The 20,142-nt window shown below is 44.5% G+C and overlaps 1 protein-coding gene across 6 annotated transcripts in view; it reads left to right on the top strand.

Moving 5' to 3' along the window:
• tnrc6b (trinucleotide repeat containing adaptor 6B) overlaps positions 1-20,142 on the top strand; it is a 24,976-nt gene extending 4,834 nt beyond the window's left edge. For 4 of the 6 annotated variants that reach the window (XM_031297971.2, XM_031297972.2, XM_035997207.1 and 1 more), the window contains exons 5-22: positions 4-2,994; positions 5,810-5,974; positions 6,239-6,441; positions 6,831-6,905; positions 8,747-8,956; positions 9,166-9,285; positions 9,493-9,618; positions 10,478-10,648; positions 11,190-11,306; positions 12,381-12,579; positions 12,728-12,898; positions 13,071-13,217; positions 13,391-13,534; positions 13,875-13,967; positions 14,815-15,027; positions 15,547-15,614; positions 15,875-16,014; positions 17,609-20,142. In XM_031297971.2, the coding sequence (XP_031153831.1) occupies positions 4-2,994; positions 5,810-5,974; positions 6,239-6,441; positions 6,831-6,905; positions 8,747-8,956; positions 9,166-9,285; positions 9,493-9,618; positions 10,478-10,648; positions 11,190-11,306; positions 12,381-12,579; positions 12,728-12,898; positions 13,071-13,217; positions 13,391-13,534; positions 13,875-13,967; positions 14,815-15,027; positions 15,547-15,614; positions 15,875-16,014; positions 17,609-18,173 (5,918 nt within the window). In that variant the 3' untranslated portion in view covers positions 18,174-20,142. The remainder of the gene's footprint in view (positions 1-3; positions 2,995-5,809; positions 5,975-6,238; positions 6,442-6,830; positions 6,906-8,746; positions 8,957-9,165; positions 9,286-9,492; positions 9,619-10,477; positions 10,649-11,189; positions 11,307-12,380; positions 12,580-12,727; positions 12,899-13,070; positions 13,218-13,390; positions 13,535-13,874; positions 13,968-14,814; positions 15,028-15,546; positions 15,615-15,874; positions 16,015-17,608) is intronic. The other 2 variants (XM_031297973.2, XM_031297974.2) reach the window with 2 other exon arrangements.

Below are 20,142 nucleotides of genomic sequence, written 5' to 3'. Positions count from 1 at the left end.
CAGATTCTGGTGCAGCTGCCTCCTCATTGGCCCTCACCTCATCATCAGTTGCTGCTTCTACTACTACTTCTAATTATGCAAATTCCATGTGGGGGGCGAGCTCAGGCAGCCAGGCCTCCTCTCAGGGCAGGGAGAAGGTGATCGTCGATGGCAACGACCTGGAGGAATGGCCTAGCATCGCTGGCAGTGATGGAGGAGGAGCTTCTTTCACCGGGGCTGGAGGGGGCAGCAGCAGCAGCAGCAACAACAACAACGGAATGCCTGTGAACAGCATTAGTGCCTCTGGCAACCAATCCTCACCCACTTCCTCATTCTCTTTGCCCAATGAATGTATGCAGTCGTCCAACGGTGTGGCGTGGGGGATGGCTGCCTCCCAGGGTCATCTTGGAGGAGGGAATGCGGTAGCTGCAGCTGGGCCTCTGCTACAACAGCCCTCCTCACTTTCCAAAGCCTCCGCTGTGCCAGGGAGCCATGACGCCAGTGGCCCCGTCGAAGGCAGCAGTGGGATTCCAGGTGCCAACTTCAATCCAAATGCCAACCCTTCGGCCTGGCCTGCCCTGGTGCAGCAGGATGGGCCCGCTGCTGCAGGGGATGGAGGTCCATCTTCCTTCCATCACCAGGGCCCTGGAGGGTCTTTGTCTGCCAACAACTCCGCTTCCCTGGGCCTGGGGCTGGGAGGCGCGGCAGTCGGGGTGCTGGGGGGTCACCCACCTTTATCTGTGAATCAATCAAGCACCCATCAGCGGCAACTTCACCAAATGCAATCACGAGACAGAGAGATGGGAGGGGGGAAGTGGGACAGCGAATCAGTGGGACCAAAAAACGCAGGGGGGGAAGGAATTGGGGGAGGAATGGACCGTGGTGTTGGAGGAGGCGAGATGAGTGTGGGAGACCACAGCCTCACCTCCTCATGGAGAGGCCAGTCTTCTTACTCTGCAGCTAACTCCAAAACGGGTGCCTCAAGAACTGATGGATGGGAGGGTGGAGCAGGTGGCACAGGGGGATTCGGAGCTGCTGAAGGAGATAATGGGACATCTGGTTGGGGGTATCCAAGTTCCACTACTGGGGTTAATGCTTGGGGTAGTGCTGGAACTGGGGCAAACAGTAGTCAAACCTCCGGGGTATCTCAGGGAGGGTGGGGGTCATCAGGAGTAGGAGGGGAGAGAGGGGTTTCTGGTGTTGATTGGGGTGGGAGCTCCACCAGTACTGGTGGAGCTAATCCAGGAGGTGATGGAATTGGTGGAGCCTGCAGCAGTAACAGCAGCAGTAGTGGGGGCAGCACCGCTGGCAACCCCCCTGCCACCTCCTCCTCTTCCTCAACAGCCACCACTACGACCAGAGCTTGGGACAATCAGAAGGGGGAGAGTGAAACAGGGGAATGGGGTGGGGGAGTAGACAGACAGGGAGCACAGGGAGGATCCTCATCCAGTGGTGGAAATTCCAGAAACGGGAGCAGGTCTAACAGTAGTCACAGTCGTCCTCCCCGCTCTGCACCTAATGCTGAAGCTGCCTTACAGAACCTGCTTAGCCGGTCTGATTTGGACCCTCGGGTCCTGTCCAACACAGGCTGGGGCCAAACACAGATCCGACAAAACACGTCCTGGGAGTTTGAAGAACACGGAGGACAGATTAAAGTTGGATCGTCATCAACTACATCGAAACACGCATCTTCTCTTGGTGGTTCTTCTCAGTATTCTGGAGGACCCAGAACTCTAATGACTGATTCTATGGGTCCAGGGGTCAATCCTTCCCTGGTTCCATCTGCTGGGTCCCCCGGAGAGGGCTGGGAAAGCAGCAGCAACAGTAGCAGTAGTGGGGCCTCTCTGTCTGGGAGAGCCCCACCACCGTCAGGCCCCAACATGAGGAATCTTGGCGTCTCACAATCTGGGCCAGTGAACACAACGGCACCTGGTATAGGGTCAGGGGCAATGCCAGGACATAGCCAGCAGGGGAAGGCTACAGGCTGGGGTGGAGGAGGGATGGGGGCTGGGGATGGCCAGCAGGCCAAGGGCTGGGGGAATGAGGAATGGAGAGACAGTAGTAGAGGAGGAAATGGAGGAGGATGGGGTGATCTTGGGCAACAGGGAGACCCAGTGAGTGGAGGCTGGGGAGGAAATAAGGAGGAGAAAGGGACAGGGGGGTGGAAAGAAATGGGAGGCAATGGAGGAGGGAGTGGGTGGGGATCAGGACAGAAGGCTGGGGCAGGTAGGGATTGGGGAGAGCAACAGTCTAAATCAAATAGCGGAGGAGGGGGATGGGAGAATGAGAGAAAGAATGGAGGAGGAAACTCAGGTGGGGATTCAGGTGTGGGTAGTTGGGGGAGCTGGGATGATGGTGCTCCTCGGAGAACCTGGGGAGCAGGGGGCACAGGGGGAGGAGGGAGTGGAGGAGGGGGGGTGGGTGTTGCTGGGGGCATGGGGTCCAAACCCCATCAAAGTTGGAGTGGAGGAAACAAAATGCACCAGATGCCAAACAGCCAGCCGGGCTCCATCACAGGCCCACCGGCACAACTGCAACAATCGCAGCCCCGCAATCAGCATCCACAGCGACAGCAAGCATTGGACCAAGGGGCTATGCAAGGGGGCGGGGGGAGGAAACCCATCTCTCAAGCCCAGAATCAGAACCAAAGCTCAGGCTGGACCTCGGGGCCCATCCCTGGTGGCTCCGTAGGGGGTGGAAGCAGTTCTGAACCCAGCGGCTGGGAGGAACCCTCACCGCAGTCTATAAGCAGGAAGAACGAGATAGATGATGGAACATCAGCATGGGGAGACCCAACCCATTACAACTACAAGCCGGTCAACCTGTGGGATAAGAACAGCGCCCCTGCTGGGCAGCAGCCGCATGACCAGCCTCAGCCTCAGCCTCAGCCTCAGGCTCAACAACAGCAACCACAGGCACCTCCAATACAGCAGCAGCCTAGCAGGCAGGCCGCAGGGCTAGGAGGTAACAGAGACTTCAACACTGGCCATGGACCTGGAAAAACTTCAGCTATAGGTAAGACACCACAAACTGTGAACTTGACCATAGTGCAGTGATTTTGAAATTGTCATAAAGAAAATACTTATTTCATATGTTGCTTTTTTTTTCTTCTTTTTTAAAGGGGACCTTTTTATATAGCATTTTAAGGTTAATACTAGGGCTGCACGATTAATCTAATTGCAACCGCGATGTCACTGTGCGATTACATATACATATTTTCTGCATTTTCCTTGATAATTAAGTAAACTCATGAAACCATTATATCATAATCACAGCATTGTCAATCGCAATATGACTTTTTCTCCAAATCGTGCAGCCCTAGTTCACACATGTATTTCGTGTTTCTACTAGAACTGCACTTGCATTTACCCTCTGTATGAGACGCTCTGTTGGAGCCCCTGTCTCTTTAAGCCCCCCTCCTGAAAAAGCCCAGTCTGCTCTGATTGGTCAGCTTTCCGTATCAGTGCTCCTGTTGTTGCTGTCTCCGTACAGTCGGTGGCTTAGTATACAGCAGGACTTTGTACCATGCAAATAAAGGCTTTTGAACCCAATACTACCCAACCGGATGTGTTTCAGCAGTAATGTGACCCCAAATTGGGGAGAAATGAACGACATTGGTAGCCAAGATTACAGCTTCTCTGGCGTTAGCTGTAGCTACAGTACTTGTGGCAATAAACACTGCAGTAACGTTAGCCCCAAAAACCGCTTCAGTAGCCTGCCTGGAGCAGATGACCAATCATAGCAACCCAGTAGGAAAAAAAACGTTGAAAGCGGAGCATTCAGAACATTGGGAAATCTGAGGTTTTAGCTCACAGGGATTTCCTTGAAAGACGTTTACCTCATTATTTGAAGCTTTGGCCACGTTTAACATTCAAATTCGACATTGTAACATTATAGATATGACAGAAAATACGGAAAAGCATAATAGGTTCCATTTAATAAAATTAATTGAGGAAAGATGTCCTAAATAGCAAACCTATTTCTTGACTTTTTTTTTTTTTTAACACGCTTTCAGAAGAACTGAAATATCAGTTAAAACTTTGAACTCGTATTATAAGCTACAATTTTGAACCGCAGTTCATCATATGGTAATTTTGCTGGAGGGAAATCGGAAAGTATTGATTACTTATACAATGTGAAGGATTCAGATTCCTGAAATAAGAAAACAGTCTCATTTGTCATTGAAATCGTAGTAGTAGTACACAGAAAATTAATTAACAAACTATTCACCAAACCATTCACACATGCATGCTTATCTGCCGGGCTGAATGTGTAACAGCATTTTTCCATTTAAAGGTCATGTGAAGGGTTTTTCCTGCATAGAGAAAGTTTTGGTGCCGCCCCAAGAGGTTTTAGCCAGCGCCAAAGGAATATCACGAGCGCCAAAATGTCTTATTTTCAGCAGCCAGCCTCCCTCTCATCCACAGTCACTACTGTATATACACATGCGGCTAGCGCTGATTTGACTGGATCTGAACGCTCCGCTGTATAGCGCTAATGGTATCTCCATTTGCAGAGTCAGACTGTACCAGACTCTCCCGTTGACCATGCTGCTCTGGGGACCGGCGGCACAGCGAGAAACCGCTGCTGACGAACGCAGAGCTCTCTCTCTCTGCCGTCTTTCAGTATAAAATAAAAAAAACGTTTTGTGGTGGCGTTAAATATTTTTTCCCACGTTTTGGCACAGTTTGTTTAAACACCTGATGCGAGCCGTACGTTAGTACGCATGAAAACCAAAGTTTTGCTTTGGCGGCATTGCCCTGACTCCCTGAATAAGCTGCAGAGACGTCATCTGTGAAATACAGTTTAACTGCAGCAGAGAGGCGGAGCGAGATTCTCGCTCCGCCTCTCTGCTGCAGTTAAACTGTATTTCACACTATGAGGGTTACATTTGCAATTAATCCACAGTTCACATGCATGCTGAACCGTAAGGGAGGTCCGTTACACTACTGTAGGCCTATAGGCTATTCAACATCACTCACAATGTTTTGATCAATATTTAAAAATAGAAAAAATAATTGTTACCTGCCACCAGAATTTTGCATTTACCTTGACATAAATTAAGACGTTTTCACCATATATTTGTGCCTGAAAATGTATTAGAATGCAGGAAATGAAGTCTTTGATGCCAAGACCCCCCCACTGCATATGTGTCCCCCCAAAGGCCCAGTCTGAGCCAGGAAAAACCCTGATGTATGAATTGGAGTTTGTTTCTGAATCAGCTGAGGCAGTTTGGCAACTCAAGGTGTTGAAGCATTTTGACAAATGTTCTTTATCGGCTGTCTGTGGAAAATCACAAAGAAGTTAACAACTCAAAAATGCATTACCGGAAAGGTTTAGCGTATCAAAATGAAAACTGAGTCACAAGAGATGTATTCGTTTTTCAGCCAGACACCTGCTTGCTATCTCTGCAGTTTCATCTCAAAACCACATTATCAGGACTCAGCCACAGTACTGTAGCTTCAGTGGGTGCTCTAACGTAACGTGAGTACAGCTGAGGTAAAAACACATTTTCTGTCAGTGAATATTCTCTGGGTAATACTGTGACTGCAGAGAAGATGCTTTGATTTTGATATGCATTTTGGATCAATGTCAAGCCAATAACTCATCAAAAAAGTACATGTGAGGAAGAGAGTTGCCATAGCCTTTTGTTGCTAACCCCTGTGAACATGCACAGACTGACTTTAGTACGTAAACAAAACACAGCTCAGTCTGCGTGTGCAGAGTCTAGACGTTGGACTTGAATTGAAGAGAAACAATTGTGTCCTTACATAAAGGGTCTCTAACAGTTTGCTCCATCGTAACCTGTGTTGTCCATGTGTGTCTGCAGGTCCTTCAGGTTGGAGTGGCACTTCTCCAACTAGTCCTTCAGTAGACAATGGCACGGCAGCTTGGGGAAAGACTACGGATGCCCCTACTGGCTGGGGAGAGCCTGATGATGCTGGAGGGAAGACAACGGGCTGGGGAAACCCCTCTCCCATCCCCACCAAATCTGGTTAGAAAATCAAATAAAAACTAAAGCATATGTGGTGAAAACACCTTGAAATGAATTTGAATCAAATCACATCTGGTATCCACTGGATATCCATACAATCAGATTTTGAGGATTGTGTTGGTTGTGCCAGGTTAACCTAAATATATTTGATGCATTGCATTTATAACATTGGCATGCTTAATAGTCCATTAGTAAAAAACATGTACATGAAATAGATTTTAATTTCAGATTTTTATTACTTTTTTTTTTTTTTTTTACCTACAGGTTCAAAGTCTATGCAAGATGGCTGGGGGGACAAAGAGGGCTCTGTGGCTGCCTCGCGACACTCAAGCTGGGAGGAGGAGGAGGAGGGAGGCGGCGGTGGCATGTGGAACAGCGCCGGCTCCCAGGGAAGCGGCTCATCTTGGGGACAGGGAAGCAATGGGGGCTGGGGACAGAACCACACTGGGAAGAAGCCCAGCAACAAGGTGGGTGGTGAAAATAAATCTTGATAAAGGAAAAGCATAAAAAATGTAAGATGTATTTAAAAAAAATCAAAGGCACGACACTTTGGGTCCTGCAATCTTCATGTGGGTAAATAATTCTTAAAGGGATAGTTCAGTTTTTAGAATTATAAAGTATAGTCTAATTAAGGCATGGATGTATTTAGTGTCACTATTTAGCCACTATTCTATCTCATAGATACAAGATGAACTAAGTAGAAGTGGAAGGTAGCTGATTTTATGAATTTGGCCCACTGGGAAAATAGGAAAAATATCTTCTGGTTTTGTATGGCAAGGTTATTGTATTAACGTCTGTTAAAACCCTTGTAGAACTTGTGAAATCATTGTCTGCTGACTTTGTATTTGTCTCTAAGGGTCCACTGAAAGCTGGTGGAGGAGACTCGTGGATGAGCCCCATCAACAGACAGTTCTCCAACATGGGGCTGCTGGTAAGACTCATACTCATCAGCTGAGTGTTATTGTGGCAGGGAAACATCAAAACCTTCCTTTTTTCCAGATTCTTTGTTTTGTACCCACCAAGGTTATAATCGTTAACGAAAACGAACGAAATAACGACAACTAGGTGGGGAAAAAACATTGTCGTTAATTGAAATCAAAATAAAAACGAAGCATTACAAAAAACCATAACTATCTAAAACTGTAATGTCTGTTTACAAAACGAACTAAAATAAAATAATCGAGTAAATGTCCTTAGCTTTCGTCTTTGTCAATGTCTTTCATAGAGCAAATAACGTTATATCTTTCAGAGTTGACATTTCCGACCGTAGACCTGTTTTATACAGTCTGTGCCATAGGCATAGTATATAGTTTCCGACTGGGAACCCAGAAATTCCGACATTCCATGTCAGATTGAACACAGCATAGTCCGTGCCCCTCGCCTGGCATCATGGCGGTACCGAAAGTCGGAAGAAAGCGGCAGAGACCTATTTGATTATGACTGTGTCAGATATAAGCAAGTGACTTGCAATGGAAGGTGGTAAAATATGTGGACAATTTATTAAGGGGAAAAATCCCACGAATTTGAAAGTACATTTGAGAAGCGCACACCAGGAGGCTAACCTAGCTTACCTTAACAAGGTAAAGGAGAACGCAAAGCCCCCTTTCCCGGAAACAGAAGCTAACCCCGGTACAGGGCATGGATGTATGGGTACAGGGCCAGGCAGCATGACGGAGACAACTGTAGGACAGAGAACACTACAGGAGTGCTTTCACCGGCGACCCAATGGCTGCTGGTTAGTAAATACGCAGGAACACCAAAAGTGGGAGGGAGGGTGGGTTATTATGTGTATTAACCCTGGGCCCTGGTCCAGCTACGCCCTGCAGTGCCCTGCTACATCATGCTACGCCCTGCAGTGCCCTGCTACACCATGAACTAGTTCCAATATCTTTATTGTGACTATTATTGCCACTGTTCATCACACCCCCAACTGGCACCGGCAGACAACCGCCCACCAAGGGCCTGGGTCTGTCTGAGGTTTCTCCCTAAAAGGAAGTTTTCCTCACCACTCAAGGTTTCTGCCTAAAAGGGAGTTTTTCCTCGCCACTGTCGCACTAAATGCTTGCTCTTGTGGGAATTACTGGAATTGTTGGGTCTTTGTAAATTATAGAGTGTGGTCTAGACCTACTCTATCTGTAAAGTGTCTTGTTATGATTTGATACTATAAATAAAATTTGAAATTGAAAAAATTATACTGGGATGTCTAACAACTGTGTGAGTCGATTGACATCAAAAAGTTTGCCACTTTATGCGAACCAAAGTTCAAAACACCTGTTCATGTATGTCTTCTTTAGTCTATTGGCTATTTAGGTTTTTTCCTGGCACACGTTGCACATTTTGCTCTTACTGCGGCGTCTTGTGTAGACTGTTTACATATTTGTGCTCATCATATGTACATTTGATGTACTGGTGTTATTTGTTGAATACATTGTGAATACATATTTCTAAAATTGTATGATGTTTTTTGTTGAGTTATTATTAGACCTACACAATACTTTTTCTGACCTTTTTGAATATTGACCCTGACAAATAACCCATATTACAAAAAAGACTAAAACTAAGCATTTTCAAAAAATGGCAAACCCGTTTTTAAAAACTAATTATAACTAAACTGAAATTTTAAACAAAAAGTCCAAACAAAATAAAAATAAAAACTAATGAAAAATGCAAAACTATAATAACCTTGCCAAAATATGCAGGCGTTTGGCAGGTTGGTTATTTCTACATGACGACGATGTTAATAATGATTATTTTGGCCTTTTCTGCCGACAGAATGATGATCCCAGTGGCCCAAACATTGACCTGGCTCCAGGTTCTCTACAGGAGAAGAAGATGGATGCGGAGAAAAGAGGCATGGGAATGGGAATGAACGATTACAATGGAGACATGAGGAAGGGAGGAAGGGGAGGAGGGGGGATGGCTTATCGTCCACCTGGTTCCAAAGAGGCAGCACCTGGCGATGCTGGGTCCTACTATGACAAGGTAATGTCTCACTGCCACCTTTGGCATCTTTTTCTTCTATGTCTTTCTTACGTCTAGATAACAGTTTGTCCTTTCTTACTCTTCTTTATTTCCTCTTGTGATTCTACCTTTTCTTCCTGGTCTGCCCCATTCCTCTGTGTCTCACTCCCCCCCCCCCCCCCCCTTCACCACCACTCAAATTGGTCTTCCATTGGCTGTCACTGTGACAGACCTTGCCTTTGACCAATCAGGATTGGTGCCTTGGGGAGGAGGGTCCTTGCTCTCTGTATTCACCACCCACTGTCTACAAGCCCCATTCCCTCTTCAACCACACTATTCCCTTTAGACAAGTAAGATAACCACGCCTCTTGTTTCTGTCCTACCATTTCTTACATTAGATTCTTGTAGTTTTACATTTTCGAAAAATAATCATACAATTATACCCCCAAATTGTCCTGCTCCAGTCTGTCATGTTCTGTGTAATCTGTATATTTTTCATGTATTTGGCTGCACGTTTATGGGTCCTCTAAGGTTTAATTTTCCATCTATGATCACAGGGCAGTCACAGTATCTTTGGCAGTAGCGGAGGGATGGCTCAGTCAAGACACCAGCCAAGTGTCCCACCCATGAACCAGTCCCCAGGGATACGAGCGCAAGTGCCTCATCAGTTCCTGTCACCTCAGGTACTAATGCTTTTGCTTTTATTCTGTGATCAGTATTCCCAGCTTCCCAGCTGTTTTCATGTTTACATTTCTACACCTAGCATTGACACAGGAAGTATGTGGGTTGACTGTCAGTGTTGGTTGTGAAGCAAGTCATCTTCACAGTTTATGTCTGCTCCTAAGTAAGCAATTAAACGCATAATTACTTCTTAACTTGGAAGTTTTAAATTGTTGCAATGCCCACTTCTACATTCATGCTTGTGTGATCAATTTCTATGACTCTACTTGTTATAATAAGCTGGTAACTCGTATTTTGTAGGAAAATGCAATGTAGACATCTGCTTTTGACATTTGTATCTTCATGCACTTCACATATATTCATTTATAAGATGAGATCTTGCAGTGAGGCTGATGGGGAAACCGTTATTTGTAAATAGGCTCCAATGTGGGATCAACACACTCCATCAGATCATGTAAGGGACTGATTGCGTACCTTACTCGTCTGTGTGCTGTAAATCTTCTGACATAGTTTGTAATGGTCTGACTCTTGTGTATGAGCTTACAATGTGCTCTGCTGGCAGTGTGCATAGTGTCTATTTGTCAGTGCGGTCCCTAGAGTGCATAATCTCTCTTCAAGACATTTATCATGTTTCCCCGCTTACTTCTAAAGAATACAAAGTGAAATACATGTCTTTTTTTTTAGCAATCAATTCCATTCACTCACTTGAGTCGAGGCATTTGTTAACAGTTAATGAGAACATAAAAGAGAATCATTGTTAAACGGGGAGAAGCAGTAAGCTAATGTGGTTGCTAGGGGTTACAGCACCAAAGCGTTTCTGTGGTAACAGGTGTGCCTGCATGCCGTTGTGTTTGTCTCCAGGTGCCAGGCTCTGTGCTGAAGCAGATGCCCCCTCCCAGCGGGAGCGTGGGGGGTGTTGGCGGCGTGGGAGGAGTGGCAGGAGTCGGGGGAGGTGTGTTCCCTCCACAGCTGTCCCCCCAGCATATCGCCATGCTCAGCAGCATCTACCCACCTCACATCCAGTTTCAGCTGGTAAGAAGCAGCACTATACATCTCTGAGAGTTCCATCACAGGTCTGCTGAGTCTGGAAATATATGGTGAAATGATGTGATCATTTCTGTCCTGCACAGTTGGAAAGTTTCACAAAAAAATAAGAAAGGAATGAGAAATGTTTTCATACTTTTCACATATGATTGTACATTTTGTGTACATACAGTAAATATCAACAAATTACGATTTTTACTCCCTCTGCATCTCACATTTTTACCCAAAAATTCCTTAAATCATATCAAGTAACTAGGTGAAAAATATTTATTTTTGGAAATTGAAACGGTGTATTAACCCTGTCACCATCAAATTCAAAAGTTTGTGATACAAATGTATTTTCATGAAAAAAACTTTTGCTACAGCTCTGACTCACAGTGGAGCCAGCTCTACATAGTACGCAGTTGATACGTTGGTTTGTCAATGCACAGCTTTAAAATTGCTGTGCAGAGTGCATTTTTTTTGTCTCTGTTGCCATCTCACTCCTCCTCATTTCTTTTTCTGTTTTGCTCTGTCTGTGTCCGTTCAGGCTTGTCAGCTCCTCCTCCAGCAGCAGCAGCAGCAGCCGCAACAGCAGCAACAGCAGCTACTGCAGAACCAGAGGAAGTTCACGCCGAACGTGCGGCAGCAGGCTGACCCTCAACAGGTACACATAAACGCAACATTTCACCGGTGCTGCGTTTCATTGGTGGTCCAACAGGTCCTCGTACACTTCCCCTCAGCCCTTGATATCACGTAGCAGCATACATTGTACGGAGGCCACTTGGAGAGCAGAGTGATAGTGGGCGGGACAGGAGCAGGGATATAAATGGAACACACCTGCCCGTGTTCACTTTCAGCCCAAACTATATGGATCGCGGCCAGTTGTAGGCTAAGCGCTACTGCTTCAAGTGTGTTTTTATTTTCCATCTTATTTTCCATTAATTGGCATTCTATCCCTGTTTTTATGTTTGTTCTGTGGCTGTTTATGTCATGCGATTTCCTTAATGTAAAGCATTTCTTGTATGAAAGGCGCTATACAAATATTTATAGAATGTATTATTACTGCATTTTACCATCAGAAATACCTGCAGACTAATTTTTCAGTGAGGCTTGCTAATGGGCTGCATGAGTTTCTGCTTTAGAAAGTTTGTGATCTGTATCATGATTGATCATATTATTGCTAGGGGTTACCTTGTAAAAAAACAATATTTTCATGCGTTTACAGATAAGGCTGGCAATTAAGAAATTGCACAAGTACAACAATCTAAGTGCATATTAACTGACATTAGTTATATTTGCCTACATTTTTCACATACATAGAATATCATACTATCAATTAGGTCTGCTTAAAAGCCGAAATGTATTTATTCATCTTCTCCTTCTTTGGTGGTCAGCCATCAGTACTGGTTGTACATTACTGCCACCTAACCATGGATGCATTTTCTTGCACCAAATGCATAACTGCAAAGCATTGTGGGTGATATCCACCTCTGGAGTGACCATCATGGATCACTCGCTCCCTCAGCCCTCCGTTGGTCGATCTCACCAAGTTCCCTTCAGTTTTTCAGACAAATTAAAAACACTTAAGATGGCGGCGGGGATTCCCCCGAGGGGAAGCGCTGAGGGGAAGTGAACGAGGACATGTTGAACCAGTAATGAAATGCAGCGTCAGTCTTTGTCACTTCTTAACATCCTCCTCCCAGGTGCTGACTCTTGTTTTTTTGCCGTGTCTCCTTAGCTGGCCAGAATAATGGCGGTGCTCCAGCAGCAGAGGCAGCAGCAGCAGGTCGGGAGTTTAGGCGGCAGCTCCAAACTCTCCCCCTCCCACCATGGTGGAGGTGGCGGTCCCAAACTGCCCGGGGCTGATACCCTGCACCACCCAGGCCTGGCAGGATCTGTGGCTGACCTGCACCAGAAAACTCTCGGGCCGTATTCCGGTGGGTTCTTGTTCTTTGATCGGTTTAAAAGAAGAAAAAAATAATAATAAGAAGAAGCTAAATCTCTCCCTTACCCTTTACTTTATGTTCAAATAAAAAAAAATAACCCTCTTCATATTTCCCTCTGTTCTCTGTCTCTTGCTGTAAGCAGGGTTTGGTTCTGGGGTGAACCTTCCAGGTCTGGACCTGGGTGGCTCTGTAGTGGGGGGGCCTGGGGGCATGAAGGACCTAGGGATTCAGCAGTCCCGCTTCAAATGGATGATGGAAGGACACTCTTCTCCAGACACCTCCTCACCTGAGAACGCATTCCACAAAAATGGTAAGATTGTGTTGTTGTTGTTGTTGTTGTTGTTTTATAAGAAGCGGAATACATAAAAGGGTCTTGAGGCAGATAGTGTTAATGGGATTAGCTGTGAAGTCACATATTAAGGTTACATTAGTTAACCCATCTGGTATTCAGTGATGTAACATACATTATCATCGCTTTCCAGGTCCTGTTCCCCCCATGAAGATGCCAGGGGGCTCGCCCTACTCTCAGTATGACATGATGGTTGGAGACGGGCTGGGAGACAACTGGCATCGCACCCCTGGCAACAAGATGGGTACCAAGCCTACCCCCACGCCCAGCTGGCCCCCTGGTAAGTGACAAGTCATAGTTAAAGTTATAACCAGAGCTAGAGGATCCCACAAAGTTTAAAATAAGACAAAAAAGGAGAATAAGTCATTTCTGTTTCGGAGAACAATTTGGGAATGTTCTCTCTACCTTTTTTTAAAAAATATCTTCAACAGACCACGTGTGTTTCTTCTTTAGAGTTCCAGCCTGGTGTGCCCTGGAAGGGAATCGACCGTGTCGACCCCGATTCTGACCCTTACATGACCCCAGGGAGCATGATGGGAAACGCAGTGTCCCCTAACCTCAATGATACTGAGCACCAGTTGTTACAAGACAATACTGGTAAGCATTTAACAGCTCCACCGCCTCATTATCTGTACCATAAGATGTGTGAACACACCATATCTAGCAGTTACTTAGTTTACCTTCTTTATTTTATTGTTTGTCTTCTGGTACCATTTCTTGCCTCGTTGCACAAAGAAAGATGTCTTCAGGCTTCATTGTGTATTGATCTTTTTTTGTTTTCATAAATTTTGCTTGTGTTCACTTTGGCAAAAAAACTATTTTTGTCTTTCTACAATGAACAAGTCTCCATAAATATGGACTCTGTTTTTTGAATATTTGTTCGCCATTTTATCATGAATGAATGACTAACGCAGTTGGTCGGTGCCTTTGTTTGCAGATCCCACCCCTCCCCTCAACACCTTGCTGCCTTCACCTGGTGCCTGGCCCTACAGTGCCTCAGACAGTCCCCTCAACCACGCACACAACTCAGGTAACCACACACAAACACTCAACATCTCATTTCTGGCTGGTGTGTGGCTTTGTCTTGATTTCTGATTAGAGCTTAAACAATTGGTTAATTAATTGATAACTCAACTGTCGAAGGAAATAACTGGCAACTTAACCATTGATTATTATTATAATATTCGTTTGTAGTTATTTTTCAAAACATAAATGTCAAACATTCATTACTTCCAACTTCTCAGTTGTGAGCTTTGGGCTTTAGGAAGTTGTGATTGTGAGAAATTATTATTTTTCACTATCCTCTGACATTTCATAGATCAAACAGTGAATCGATTGATTGAGAAAATAATCAGCAGATGAATTGCTAATGAAAATAATCGTAAGTCGCTGCCCTATTTCTGATTGTCCCTCACATATATTCTGTCTTGATGTATTTAAAACATTTATTGTACGTAACTGAATGATAGAAGTCACAACTTACGCGACTTGTACTTGATAGTTCAGCTATGTCATAATCTAAAGTCACTCACTTGAGACCCAATAACTTCTGGACCACATGCACCATCTCCAAAATGTGATTAAACAAGCTGGAGAATTGTAATGCCGGAAAAGTGTATGCTTAATGCAGTATTATAAGTGATAAAGTGATTTGATTATGTCAAATAAGGGAAAGCCTCTTTAGCTGCATGGGCATAACGACATTACATCTATAATCAATAATTGTGAATTATAAAAGCAGTCTTGGCCTTTATCTTTTACTTGCGTCTCTGTCAAAGTTCTTCTTGATTACAATGCTGGTTTTGCTACCTATTGGTATTAGGTTTGCCAGTGTACAACCCCTCCAGACCCTCATTCACTTTTCTGTAACCCTACAGCAAAGTACATAGACTACAAGACCAGCTGGCCCCCAGAGCCCATCGGACACAAGTCCTGGAAAGCTACTCGCGGCAGCAGCCAGAACCAGCTGTCCCAGCTTTCCCGCCCACCTCCAGGACTAGCCAGTCAAAAGCAGCCATCGCCTTCTCCTTGGTCTGGCGGAGCTCCTCGATTGGCTGGCCGGGGCTGGGCCAGTGGCTCGAGCACCACTGGTAATGCCCGTTGCATTTTTAATGTTGTTTCGGTTACAAGGTTGCCTTTTCCTCATCCAGGCACAGTGCTCGTTGAATCATTCATCTGATTTAAATGTACAGGAGATAAAACTGGCTCTGATTGCTTAGCTACAACACAGTGCTCTTTTGAACCAAAATGTCCATTTATATTTGATTTGGAAGAGTAGCCAAGCTTGAGTGGAAGCAGCAGGGAATGTTTTTCATCATGTATTACATTTAAGAAGCCAAGGGGAAAAACAGAGTGCAATTGTGTTCACAGGAAATGTGGAAAACTCCCACTCACACTTTTTCCCCCGTTTGCGCGCTCTCTCTCTCTCTCTCTCTCTCTCTCTCTCTCTCTCTCTCTCTCTCTCTCTCTCTCTCCCTCTCTCTCTCTCTCTCTTCTCTTCCTCTCTTTCCCCTCTCTCCCTCCCCTCCTCTCTCTCTCTCTCTCTCTCTCTCTCTCTCTCTCTCTCTCTCTCTGTCTGTCTGTCTGTCTGTCTGTCTGTCTCTCTGCAGCCTCGACCTGGAGTGACGGCAGCTCTCGGGAAAGCTGCTGGTTGGTGCTCAGCAACCTCACACCACAGGTAAACACAGACATGTTTTACAAAAACAACTGCTGAAACATCCGTGGGGGGAAATAGTATTTATTTATTTTTTTCTTTGTTTTTGTAAAGATCTAGAGCTGTAACTATTTTACTACTGCCAGGCTGGCTTGTTTTTATCTCACTTCATGCATGCACTGCTCATAAACGAGCACACTAATCAACACTGCTCTGAAATTCATACCTAAACCGGTCAATCTTCCATTTAAGTTCACCATCGTCCATCTTGTATTTTCCTGCAGATTGATGGCTCCACTCTGAGGACCATCTGTATGCAGCACGGCCCTCTTCTGACCTTTCACCTTGGCCTGACCCAGGGCACCGCTCTGATTCGCTACAGCTCCAAACAGGAGGCAGCCAAGGCCCAGAGCGCACTCCACATGTAAGACTCAGTCTGTTGTTTTGATGACATCTTTACAATATCACTCTCATATCTATATGGTCAATTTGTAACTGAAACCAGTAGCCTATAAAGCTCAATAATTAAAACATATCTAATTTGTTTTACCTGTTGTTAAAAAAAAAAAAACCTGAAAATGTAATTTTTACACTTTGGTGTTTGTACGAATCAAACAAACACAATATACAATGTTAATTATTGAGCGCATTACACGCTGAGCCAATGGTGTGAAACTCCCAAATGGGCGTGGCCTTGTTTGAAATTGTAGTGAACATCATGTGGATGGATGAAAAGTTATATTTGTATAATTTATTAATATTTTCTTTTGCTAAAATTACATATTTACACAGCTAAAAGACATCTAGAGTTACGAAAATTTGTGTTGTTAGGACATTCATGTAGCTTATGTGTTGCCAGATATCGTGAGAGTTTGGTCCTGAGACAGAAACGGGTCTCAAACAAAGTTAATTTTGTCCTGATGTGTCCGTCTGAAAAATGGCACTTTTGTGTCAGAATGTTCAGGAGATACACTACTGGTCAAAAGTTTGGGGTCACTTAGAAATGTCCATTCCACTCCATTACAGACAGAATACCAGCTGAGATCAGTTGCATTGTTTTTTTTTAATCAGGGCAGCAGTTTTCAGATTACATTATATGTTTCCATAATTGCAAAAGGGTTCTCCAATGTTTTCTCAGTTAGCCTTTTAAAATGATATCAGATTAGTAAACAGAATGTGCCTTTGGAACATTGGATGAATGGTTGCTGATAATGGGCAATGTAGATATTGCATTAAAGATCACCCACTTCTTTCTACAACAGTCGAGAACCCCTTTGCAATTATGTAAACATATAATGTAATATGAAAACTGCTGCCCTGATTTAAAAAAACAATGCAACTGATCTCAGCTGGTATTCTGTCTATAATGGAGTGGAATGGAAATTTCTAAGTGACCCCAAACTTTTGACCGGTAGTGTATATGGCTTGTGATGAATGGGTCCAATATTTACTTTGGTGACCGTGGGGTGAAAAAAATCAGTCATAATCTGTGTTCACGATCACCTCTACACTCAGCACCGTCTCTGGCCAGGCTAGTTGTTTCTCTGTTTCCAGTCTTTATGCTAAGCTAAGCTAACCGTCTGCCGACGTAGTTTAATATTTACCATACAAATATAAGAGTGGTATCATCTAATCATCTCATCTAATTCTCATCTAACTTTTGCCAAGAAAGCAAATAAGTGTATTTCCCAAAAATGTGAAATGATTTGCCACTGGGAGGCACTGTGATTTCAAGTCATGAACTGCTTTACCATAATTATGTGGGCATGGTATAAGGCATCTTGTTACCGAAAACCTCAGTCAATTCAAGCCTATTTCAAAATGATCTGATGTCATCGAGATCATTACTCATCACTATATTCAATAATACTGTATCTTGGTAAATCGATTTCATCAATTAAAAATAGAAAGAAAATTGTACTGCATAAAAACAAGAATTTGTATCACATGACACGTTTTACAGTATAATTTATTGTAAACCCCTAACGACTGACAGACAGACTTTTTGTTTATATCAGGTGTGTTCTGGGTAACACCACCATCTTGGCGGAGTTTGTGAGCGAGGAGGATGTGGCTCGCTACATTGCACATTCCCAGGCAGGAGGAGCAGGGAGTGGAGGAACCACGGCCGGCTCTGCAGGCTCTGGGCCTACAGCATCCTCCGCAGTGGGGGCCAACGGTAACGGAGGGAGCTGCGAGAGGGGAGGAGCAGGAAGCAGCAGTGGGGGAGGAGTAGAAGGAGGCTCCACAGCTGGAGGAGCAGGAAATGGAGGAGCCGGGCCTTCCAGCTCCGGGTGGCAGAGTCTGGACAGCACAGGCAGCTCATCGGACCAGTCCTCCACCCAGGGGCCCGGGCTGGGCATCTTCACCCAGTGGAGCAGCAATGGGACCGGGGTGGGCGGGGCTGGAGGTGCGGAGGCCGGAAGGCAGGGTCTGTGGGGGGGAATGGGTGGGATGAGCGGGGCGGGGTACCCTAGCAGTAGCCTCTGGGGTTCCCCAGCACTTGAGGACCGTCACCAGATGGGCAGCCCCGCCTCGCTGCTGCCAGGGGACCTGCTGGGCGGGGGGGCTGACTCCATCTGAGGGGCCGACTGACACATACATTTTACACCCAAGTTGTAATACATATGTCACACTCTGTATTTATTTACTTGTAGAGATGACATGAATCAAAGCTACTTTGGTTACTCAACATCCATACTACACACAGGCTACGTGCAGTACATGCACACATTATTTTCTCATACATGCACATTAAACCGCTTAACTTTAAATGAAGACAACAGTAAAACTTGAACCGGATAAAAAGGTGAAATCCATTAAACTCTTTAGGACCCAACTGGATAGCTCTTTGTCTTTCTACTCCAAATCTCTCCCACCATCTGCATTCAGAGACCCGATCACTCAGGCATGCACTGTAGACAGGCTCAGCCAGAGTCGTACATGTCAACAAGTTTAGCTATTGCTGTTTTTAGTGTGCCACAACGTACTTCTTTTGTATTACTATTTAATGGTTGAATCTCAAAAATTCAGACTTGCAGACTGAGCCCTCATAGACCTGGCTGGCGTACTTCTAAGTTCTCGTGTTCGGAAGTTTGAGAGTGGGGAAGGATCTGGAGTTTGTAGAAAATTTGGGACAGCGCCACACGACAGAGTCAAATGGACGATCAGCAACCTTTTTTGAGATCTGGGAAAAGAGAGCGTTTTTAGTAGGTACCGACACCTCTACAAAAATATGTCATCAACATGGGACCCAGGGTAAAAAAAGAAAAGAAAAATCAAAACTGAAACAACATTAGCCAAACTTGCACTATATGCCTCTGGGTTTGTTGTTGACACATCCTCCACAAATCCCTCCATTTTTTTTTTTTGAACCAGAGCTACAAAACGACTACACCGACCTTACAGGACAACTAAAAGTTACAACAGCAGTGGCCTTGGCTAACAACCAGCGGCCGCCCGCCATGTCAGCAGCCTTCACACCTTCTCATCAGTTACACATTGCTCTTATATTTGACAAGCAAAATTGTATCTCCTTGTTGATGTACGTCGGTTGTTTATCATATTTTCTTCTGTTTTAAAAGAAAAGAGAAATGTGTGAAACTTTGTGGAAATTCAGAGATGTCCTTTTTTTTTCCCCTTCAAACACTGACCTCGCTATTGTATTTTTTTTTTTTTTTTCTTACTCGAGAAATCAAGTTGGTTATTATATATTGTCATGATGTTAATGATGACTATGATCACTTATTTACTCGCTGTACAAGGTGCCCTCCTGCCTGCCTGTGTGTGCATGAAAGGAGTGATGACAGTATGACCGAATGGGGGAGGATGTGATGAAGATAATGATGACGAGGATATCGGGAGTGTCTGTGTTATTGCTACAATGTTGAATGTTTTTTTTTTCTTTCTTTCTTTCTTGTCCATGAGATTTGTGTGTGTGACTGTGTGTTTGTGTGTGAGACTGTGTGTGTGTGTGTGTGTGTGTGTGTGTGTGTGTGTGTGTGACAGTGAGTGCGTGTGCTTTTTGAACACTTATCTGCTCCAGTCAGGGAAGTGAATAATTGTTAATCTGACATCTTACATTTGAAAGAGTGCGTGTGTGTGGATGTGTGTACATGTTTGCGTGCTTGACTGTCTGGATATTGTAATGGCTCAAAAGTTTAAAAAAAAACAAACATTGGCACTATTGCATACGTCGCTTAAGTTGTTGTTTTTAGCTGCATTTTGTTCCTGTTTGTATTTTTTTTTTTTCTGCCAAATGCAATAAGAGAATCTTATGTTTTTAAGACGAAGCAACCAACTGAAGGCATTTCTATTAAGATGCCAAATCCTACCATACCAAGCTGAGCTGGAACAGTGTTTTACAGACACGTTAAAAACATTACCTGTTATGTTTTACTGTTTGTCTTTTTGTTATTATGTATCAATTTAAATTAAGTCAGTCTTTATTATCACTCCTGTTCAGGATGTTTTCATTTATTTCAGATGTTACAAAAAGGAGAGGAAATTAATTTAAAGCAGAAAAGAACAAGATAATAAAGGTTGAATTGAA

This window comes from Sander lucioperca, chromosome 22, assembly GCF_008315115.2.
Source record: "Sander lucioperca isolate FBNREF2018 chromosome 22, SLUC_FBN_1.2, whole genome shotgun sequence".
NCBI classification, from domain to species: Eukaryota; Metazoa; Chordata; class Actinopteri; order Perciformes; family Percidae; genus Sander; species Sander lucioperca.
The sequence above is the reverse complement of the archived record's forward strand: the minus strand, read 5'-3'. Positions and strand labels throughout refer to the sequence as shown.